The 9,082-nt window shown below is 48.1% G+C and overlaps 1 protein-coding gene across 1 annotated transcript; it reads left to right on the top strand.

Annotated features, from left to right (window-relative positions):
* The first annotated feature begins 944 nt into the window (after positions 1 to 944).
* On the top strand, positions 945 to 8,875 carry LOC121082373 (heat shock factor protein 5-like). The gene is made up of 4 exons (XM_040581703.1): positions 945 to 1,243; positions 1,638 to 2,183; positions 4,945 to 5,319; positions 8,550 to 8,875. Exons 1-4 carry the CDS (start codon positions 1,210 to 1,212, stop codon positions 8,663 to 8,665), a joined length of 1,071 nt encoding a protein of 356 aa, XP_040437637.1. The 5' UTR covers positions 945 to 1,209; the 3' UTR covers positions 8,666 to 8,875.
* Positions 8,876 to 9,082: the final 207 nt, after the last annotated feature.

The raw sequence follows: 9,082 nt of genomic DNA, 5'->3' as shown, positions 1-9,082 counted from the left end.
TCTTCCTTCCCTGGCTCCCTGCTCTTCTTTGCCTGTTGGTTCATAGCAGATTCCTGTTCTGCAGCGGTAAGGATGGTTCTGCTGGCTCCTGCAGTCTGCCTGCAGCCACAGCTGACAGCACAAGGCTGAGGAGAGGGCAGATCGGCACCAGTGCAGCTCAGGCACCGCCTCAGAGCTGTGCCAGCGCACAGTGCAAGCACTCGCAGCGACAAAGGTGCCGCTTTAAGAGTTCTAGTCTTTGTGAATGTAGCTAATCTTGTTTTTTTTTTCCTCTCTCTTTTCTTCACACACACGCACCCCCCCAACACCCTCCCTTAGCCAAGTAACATTATGGTACCCAAAACATCCTGTGGCAATCAGTTCCCCGGTTTCCCTGTGATTAAGTACCTGATTTGATTTCTCCTATTTGAAATCCTCCATTAGTCGTGCTTGCCTCCTTTACACTAACTACAACTTTACTACCTATCTTTTTATACAATAACTGCCCCTCTGAAGATTCCTTCTTCAGCATTTCCTTCCGCTGAAGCTAGTTCTTATCCTCGCTGCTGATTTTCTCTGCCCCGTTTTAACTCCACCTGATCTGTTCTGGCGTGGGGATCAGAGCTGCACAGGTCTGGGGTGGGTTTAGGGCAAACGTGACACAATTCCCGATTTGTTCCGTGTTCCTCTGCACTCTTTATAAATTTGCTTTTCCTTTTGTGAACTGCCAGTGGTTTTCAAGCCGACACTTTGCAACACCTGCTCTGCCGGCTGCATTCCTCCCGGCGGGGTACGCACCAGCCCGGGGTGCCCCCGGCACATGGAGCAGCTCCCCAGCCCCCGCCGCCCGCACCCCCTCCGCCCCCTCCGTCCCCGCCGCCCGCACCCCGCGGCAGCCGCGGCGGCCCGGGCAGGTCCGGCTGCTCGGCAGAACCCGCCCCCGCCCCGCCCCTCCCTGGGATTCGATGTTGTGTCACGTGGCGCTGCGGCCCCGCCCCCTTTCCCGCGCGCCGTCCCGGGGCGCCGGGCAGCCATGGCGGGGTGCGGGGCCGCGGAGCGCGTGTTCCCCGCTCTGCGGCCGCTTTCCACGGCCCGGCGCCCACCCGCGCCGTGGTTCAAGGACGTCCAGGCTGCCCCCGGGACGGCTCTGGGCTGGCAGCGGGGCCGCCCCGAGCGGCAGCTTTCGGCCCCGGGCTTCAGCCGCCCGGTCGCTCACAGAAGCTACGGGAGATGCTGGTGGCAGCGGAGCTGAGGGGCCGGCGGGGTGAGGGGACCGGCGGGGCGGAGGGGGTGGCGGAGGGGGATGGGGGGGCTGAGGGACGTGGCCCGGATGAGGGGACTTGGGGAGCTGAATGGACGGGGGGAGCCGCGGGGGATGGCGGGGCCTCGGGGGATGGCGGGGCCGCGGGGGATGGCGGGGCCGAGGGGATGGCGGGGCTGAGGGCGGGCCGGGCTGCGGCCGTGCCGTGCCGAGGGACCGGGGCCGCTGCGCGGACCAGCGCCGCGGCGGGGCTGAGGGCCGGGGGCCGCGCGCGGCGGGCAGCGCCTCGCGGGCGGGGCACGTGCCGTTCGGCGCGTGGCGGGGGAAGCGGAGGCCGCGCGGGCGGCGGTTGAGCGCGGCGTTGGTGCCACCTACCGACACGGACGCGTCGCAGCAGCCCGTCCCCGTCAGTGCCGACACCTTCCCCGCCAGACTGTGGCGGCTGGTCAGCAGCCCGCGCTGCCGCTCCGTTCGCTGGGTGCCTCCGGCCAGGGGCTGCTCATCAACCAGCCGCTCTTTGGGTGCGAGCTGCTGGGCGCCGGGCCGGCCGTCGCCGCGCAGCCGGGTGGCGACGGGGCAGCGGCAGCCACCGGTTTCAGCAGCTTCATCCGGCAGCTCAGTCTCTATGGCTTCCGCAAGGTGGGGATGTTGCCGGGGAGCAGTGTGGTGGGGCCCGGGCCTGGGCCGGGCCCAGAGGGTGGACAAGGCAACGGTGGCAACTGCACCGGGCCCCTGCATCACTTCCGCAGCCCCCACTTTCGCCGCGACCGCCCCGACCTCCTCGTCCACCTGAAGCGCCTGACGAAGGGCAACAGGGCGAAGATGGCAGCGGGCCTGGATGTGACCAGCCGCCCACCCAACCGCTTCCAGCGCTTGCTCGGCACGCCGCTGAACGGGCAGCCGCTGCCTCCGCCCTCGACGCTCAGCAATGCCAACAGGCCTGGTGAGTCGGAGTGGGCCATGTGGGGTCTTGGTGGGTTTTTGGGAAGCGCTGGGTGGCATGGGATTTGAAAATCAACGCTCTCCTGAGGGAGAAGGGTTACCTGTCCTTGCCGGTGGCATCTCAGTTCACCTGGTGTAGGGAAGCTGTTGTTTATGCAGGTAGATCTGCTGCCAGTAAGCATGAGTAGCATGGTTCACATGTATTTCAGGCTGCCTGTAGACTACAGTACAGTCTCTGTTGCGTACTACACTAAGAACACCCTTGCTCGATCTCTGTGGAGCTGGCACAGCTCTACCAGATGCACGTTACTGCTTCTTGCCCGTCAGTAAGGATGCCCATCAGTAGGGATGCTTAATAAGCTGTCATTAAATGTGTGTGAAACAGTGAGTCATGTGAAGTGGTAACTAGAGCATCCTGTTAGTTTTGTGCAAAGGAGACAAGGCCTGGTAGTAAGATTTTTGTCAGTTGTCTCCTGAAAAAGAACTCACAAGCTACGTAGTTTTTAAAAGGGATTGAATGAGTAGGTGAGAGCTAATTAGAAAATAATACTGCTGAAAAGCCCTAGAACATGTTTTCTTTCTTTCTAAGCCTCTTTGAGAGGATCTGAGTTTTCCCAAGACAAGTGTGAGCCCTCAGGATTATTCCACAAATTTTGTATCGGCCCTAAAGCTTTGTAGTTGGCGCTGTGTAAGGAAGATGTGAATATCTTGCTTTGCAGTGCTCTTGGGCTGCTGCCAGAAGAGCACTCCGGCTTCCCATTCCCTTGGTGGCATGTTAACTGACATCTTCCTTGCAGCTGATACAGCAGCGTGTTGGTTCAGCGCAGTGATCGGAGAAGACTTTAATAGCCTATTTGTGGCTGGCTCTTGGACCCGGGTGATGCACCCCATGGGTGCAGAGCTGTAAGGCGCGGTGTAGGAGAAGCGGCAGGACTGTGCGACCAGGAGAAGGGGAGAAGCAGTTGACGGTACTGCTCTCTGCAGCACCGGCTGGCGTTTAGAGCAGAGTAGGGTATCCCCATACTCTTGGTTACTGTGTCAGGGTAGGAACTGTCATCTAATTCAAGTGGTGTTTTCAGTGATGTGTGTGGAACTGCACGTGCAATACCAAGAAAACAAAATGAAGCATCTGAGAAGGGATGGAACTTATTTCAGTAGGGAGGCTAGGAAGCATTTAAATTAATGATTTGATGTTAACCTTGTTAAGGCTAAGGTGAGTCATTGCAGACTTCAGTGACATGTGGTTTGTCTGATGTAATGCAGACCATTGGTAAAGGAAATTATGAGAAAGAGATGACTCTTTCATTTTTTGTCCTCTGTTTTTATGGCTGCAGTTTCAGAGTTTTTGCTCTAGGAGTCTCATTTTCTAGAAAGACAGAACAAGGAAAACATTGGGGTTTCTATGCAGTCAAGTTCTGACAGGCTGACAATGCACTGTGCGCTCTGTACTGACTGTTTAGGGGCACGTCTGTTCCCAGTGTCTTGCAGGGTGTAACGCTCTGTTAAACATTCAGGAACAATTCCTGGACAGCAACTGGAGGTTGGTAACTTGGCATCCCGTGGTGTCTTGTTTACGTGTTAGGGACATGAAGATTATCTAGTTCTATCCAAAGGTAAAATATAAACAAAAGAATTTTCATACCCCTGTTCCTTCTCTGTTTATAAATGGTGAAAGTACTGAACAGGAAATAAACGGTCCTATACATTAAGTCTTAGCAAATCTTCAGGGTCAGCTGGTATTTATTTAGTGATTCTTAATGATTAAATGGGAACTTGCAGAATAATGACTGTATGTTAGTGATTTCTTGAATTAGTTTTCATCAGAGGAGTGCAAGAGGTAAATGTGAGGCTATTTTAAAAAAAAGTCCTTTTGAGTGAGAATTGGAAACTACAGGTCTGAGAAAGCCTGGCTTCTAGATAAACCCTATTGACGTGAACGATCCTGAAACTCGTAATTCTCATGGCTAAATGCAATCCTGCAGGGGAGTCACAAATGCAGTAGTTCTTGCAGAAATCAATGAGCACAGGCGTTTGCAGTGTTACTGTCAGTGTTTCCACAAAGTCACCGAAACAGAAATTGAGCTGTCATGGTATAAAAGCAAATACCATTTCATGAAACAGTAACCGTCTGAGAGAGGAAACTATAAAATAATAGAGAAGAATAAAAGGACTCTCTAGGAAATAACAAAATGGCAAAGTCTGGGATATTTTAGTCTGCACTGAACTATTTGAGCTGTCTGCGAAAAAATTGGCTTTGAAATTTTTTTCTTGACCAAATAAATGACTTGTCATAAAGTACTTGCAAAGTCCTTTGGAGGATTTTGACATTGCCCTTCCCTTAGCTGTTTGTGAGCTGTCAGTAGTGGAGTTTGGTCAAATCTTGCTTTATGATGTCCCTTTTTTAGAATGTATTGTCTGATTTAACACAACGTACTTTCAAAATTGCTTTTGTTTGGTTTAGTAAGTTACTACACATTTTGATTTATAGCACGTTTCTAAATATGGGTAACTCGTTACTGCCAGTTTAAGGAGACTGAATGCTACGCAGACACCTCTGTGTTGGCGCTTCGCTCGTGTGCCACACAGCAGTTACTGCTTGCTCGGGTCTAAGAGTACAGTCTCCTTTCTGGATTAAGTACGCTGGAGCAAAGGTCGTCTTCCCAAATCATGTTGTAGAGCCTTGGCTCCTCATATTGCCTTTCTTTGCCTGTGAAAACTCCTTTCCTTAACACTTGTTTCGCTTTATTTTGTACCCACTGCAGGACTGCTGACTGTAGGACAGTTTCATCAACTTTACGGTCAAGGTGTTTTCTCTCCTTACTCCTACATGGCAACCTCGTGCCAAGCCCCCAGCACTTTACCAGCACAAAGATTAGATGCGACTCCAGTCCCTTCCACTTGGATCCAGCAGGGACCACTTGGGTTGCTGCCAGGGCAAGGGGCTTCCCCAGCTTTTCCAGATAAAGGGGCTGCCTTTCCTGTACTCCAGACACTTCCAACAGGAGCCACGTACACACTCCAGCCTGCGGCTTCGCTTCCGCCACTTCAGCAAGGGACCCAAAGCGTTGCCACATCCATTGCAAATTGCAGCAGCTCTGCATCTTCAGTGCCGTACTCACAAGCCTGCTATCCAACAGGTATGAAAAAAAATTTCTGCATTTGCTTTTCAAAAATAGATTTTAAAGTGAGACTTTCAAATATTTTTCTACAATACTCCGCCATGTGTATATCTCAAGTGAGAATTAGAAAGTGTCAAGTCTAAAAGGAAGATGGACCTAAAGCAAAAGGAGTTTCTGTTTGGTATTCGTGTCCTTCCTCCAGATTTTGTGTGTCCCCTGGTGATTTTCTGGATAGCCTTTCTGTTGAGGTGAAAGGGCAAGGAGAAGAACATTTGTCCAAAACTAGTCGGTGTGAGGCTAACTTTCATTTTTGTTTTTTTAATTAAGCAAAACTTGGACAATGATATTAAAGCACTGAGACCTTGTTAAGAAGTAGTATCCTAGGCCTTGGTCTCATGTTTTTCCAGGTTAAGGTTTTAAACTCAAAGATCAGTCAAAAGTATTTTGCAGAACAGGGGTCCTCAAACTTTTTAAACAGGGGGCCGGCGTGCGGATTAGGTGGCAGGCAGTCATCTGCAGCTGCTTGGTTTCCCCCCTGCAACCCCCGGCGGGGGTGGGGGTGGTGTGGGGGTTCTGTAAATACGGGGGGCTGGATTGAGGACCCTGGGGGGCCATATCCGGCCCGTGGGCCGTAGTTTCAGGACTCCTGGTGTAGAGTATTTCATTCTGCTCATACTGTTTTTGTATCTAAATTTTTTTTCTTGCTTAAGTTCTTTATGTTGTATTTTTTGATGCACTGAAGACTAGAAAGTACAAAAGTCTTGGCTCCTTTCTTTTTTCTAAATTATTTCTGCCACAATTGTCAGTCTCACTTAATCACTCAATTACAAAATAAATCAGTCTCACTTAAGTGTTTTTATTCTTCAGAAGAGGAGTTGAAGCAAATTACTGTTCTTTTCCTTGCCCTTACCTTGAATGGGAAAAATCACATGATAGGGTATTTTCTGGGGAGTGGTGGTGTATTTGTTGTGGGTTTGTGGTGTTTTTTTTAATTTCCCTAAAACTTCTGAAATTCAGAACAGTGACTCTTGCCTTGAACAAACTAAAGCTCAGTTATTATTCTTTCCTTCTGCCTGCTCCTCCTTTGGCAGCCGCACCTTCACAAAGACAGCTATCTATCCCTGTTTAGAAATCCTACACAGTGAAATCATTAAATCTTTTGTGCATCTCTTCTGAGACCTCTGCTGAGAACATTTCAGACAATAATCAACAGTTCCCGTAACGTCATTTTTGTCAAGGAAGGGTTCTGAGGAGCTGGGCATTTCTTGTAGACACACTTAAATGTTTAAGAGACGGGCAACTTCTGCCACGTGCTCCTTATGCAGAGATCACTGTGGTGGCCAGAGTGTGGAGCCTGCCTTACCAGCTGCTAACTATTAAGTCTTCTCCCAGGAGCAGGTGTCCTGAGAATCATAGAATGGTTTGGGTTGGAAGGGGCCTTTAAAGATCAGCAAGTTCCCACCCCCCTGCTGTGGGCAGGGACACCTTCTATTAGACCAGATAGCTCCAAGCCTCATCCAGGATACTTGCTTCATTAAGGTGGGAGGTGGTCCCTGCTTTGCGTCTCTATTGGTACAGAGCATAGGCTGAAACTCATCATGATGAATTGTAGTTGTCTCTGTCTCAGCTAAGGCCCCAGCCCTCTCCCGTAGTCAAGGGAAGGAAAGGGGCGTCTCGGGTGCGATTTCACGTAGCTCGGTTTAGAGTTTGTCTTGGGGTAAGATTGCTGGTGTCCTGGAAGTGCCTGTTTTGAAGTACTGCCTGCAGGGGAGCTGGGGGGAGACCAGCGTAGATTTAGACATGAATATGGAGATCTCTCTCACTGGATGACGCTCCTTTTGCTTTAAGTTTAAAGGACAACTTGGCTATGTTGCTCAGGTAAAATCTTCTGGGGTGGGAGGTGGGTGTGAGAACGCAGTGAAAACATACCAAATTTTGCAAGGTGTAATCAAAACTAAAATACAGAAACTTAAGGAATCTGAGGCGTTTGAAACCTCCAGTGAATTAATTAGCGTTTCTGAGAGTGTAAGTGACATTTCACTGGAGTATGATAAATCTTTTAATTTTCACTGTCACTCTAGGACTGTCTCAGCGGTTTTACTTCTGTGCCTGTGTATCTCTTAATCTCTCCGCTATCCTTTCTTCTATATATTATAACATACAGAATGCTGAAAGTGTGTTTCTTCATATGTCCACATGAAAAAGTCTGGTTTCCTTCATCATGAGAGCACAGCAGCAAGATTAGTTTGTTTGGAAAGTGATAGTTAACCTTAAGATATGTATTTAGTAAGTGAGAGAACTAAAGAATGTATGTTCAATCTTATGCTTGACTCTATTCATTTCACTTTTGAAGTCCCATTAAATGAAATCAAAGTAGAACTTTGTCAAAAGATTTCTTTTTGTGTGTATTCAAACTTGTTTGTTAACTTCCGTGACCAAAAGATTTCCCTGTTTTTTCATTATGATTCTTATTGAAAAGTCAGTAACATAAAATATGCTCATCTAAGTCTTTTTTTTCCCCACTAGCCTTAGACCATAATTAGTTTAAGGATTTAGTTCTGTTTACTTTCAACTATCTGCGAAACCTTTGACAGTAGTAGAATTGCATCAAAGAAATGCGTTGAAGCTTTATTATCCGAGAGTGTCTAATAATGAAAAATCAGTCATGGAGACCATGTGAGACATATTAGTTATTGGTGCCACCTGACAGTGCAAGTCCAGTCGCGCCTTTTGAATGCATCTGTGCCTGTAGGGTTCACTTACATAAGAAGACCTTTCTGGTGAGTGGTAGTTTAGGAGTAGTCATGATATTCTTCGGAATGATACACTCTTGGTAAGATAATTCATTTTCTTTGTAAGTCTTAAAATTCACATGGTCACAAGTGTGTATGAACACCTAGGCTCAGCTATGTGAATACGCTTTCTGTGGTGTATTGTGACAAGAAACTCAAGCAGCCAAAACAGAGAGGTGATACTAAGACACAAAAGACTCTGATTATGAAGTTTCTGCATGTATGTATGTGTGTGTGTTACCAATTTTACAATATATATTTTTAATGTATTTATACATATCTTAAATATTTTTAAGATTAAGAAATTGGTCTTAAAATGACTTGGGAGGTAACAATAAATTTCTGGAATTTCATTTACTGTGTGATTATTGAAATGTTTAATCAAAGTAAGCAATAGAACTCTGCACACCAGACACAAGTTCTTGCAGTCTGATAGCTGTGTTTGAATTCTTGCAGCCACACCGCAGAGTTGTTCAGCAGCAGCCCACACAGATCCTCTGGCTGGCTGTGCTGGTCCTGCTGCTTCAGCGTGCACCCACAACAGCTTTGTCCAGGTGAGCGTAGCCTACTGAAAGGAGGTGAAAGCGAAGGAGACTGTATGAATGAACTGCAGGTTTATACACTTGTGAAATTAAGGATATAAATTTGAAAATGGATCTGCTTGATAAAGTGAAAGTGATGTGGTTTACAAATACCTATTTCAAAGAACCACTGAATGTTAAACGGGTAGTTTTGTAATTCAGGTTAGGTTTCAGGGTAGCAGCATAGTGGGTGTCCTCATCAGTGGAGTGTTTTTTGCTTGACTTCACCAGAATCACTTTTAGTTAATGAACCTGCATTTGTATTTGAAGAATGTTCTTGCCTGGACAAAAAGAGATTCTTTAATATTATGAAAATACTGAGAAGCAGCTCCACTTCTTTGTCTCAGATAGCTTCCTGCAGTCCTGAGTTTGATTTGATGAATGAGAAAAACTAAGGTGACTTTGTGG

This window comes from Falco naumanni, unplaced genomic scaffold, assembly GCF_017639655.2.
Source record: "Falco naumanni isolate bFalNau1 unplaced genomic scaffold, bFalNau1.pat scaffold_84_arrow_pat_ctg1, whole genome shotgun sequence".
Lineage (NCBI taxonomy): Eukaryota > Metazoa > Chordata > Aves > Falconiformes > Falconidae > Falco > Falco naumanni.
Note: the sequence above shows the minus strand (reverse complement) of the source record. Positions and strands in the feature narration are given on the sequence as shown.

Bases quoted from the DNA above. Each gene is read 5' to 3' on its own strand.
- LOC121082373 (XM_040581703.1), top strand. From the start codon at position 1,210: ATGCTGGTGGCAGCGGAGCTGAGGGGCCGGCGGG. The intron at 1,244-1,637 runs GTGAGGGGACCG...GCGTCGCAGCAG, and splicing joins GGAGCTGAGGGGCCGGCGGG to CCCGTCCCCGTCAGTGCCGA. The intron at 2,184-4,944 runs GTGAGTCGGAGT...TACCCACTGCAG, and splicing joins CAGCAATGCCAACAGGCCTG to GACTGCTGACTGTAGGACAG.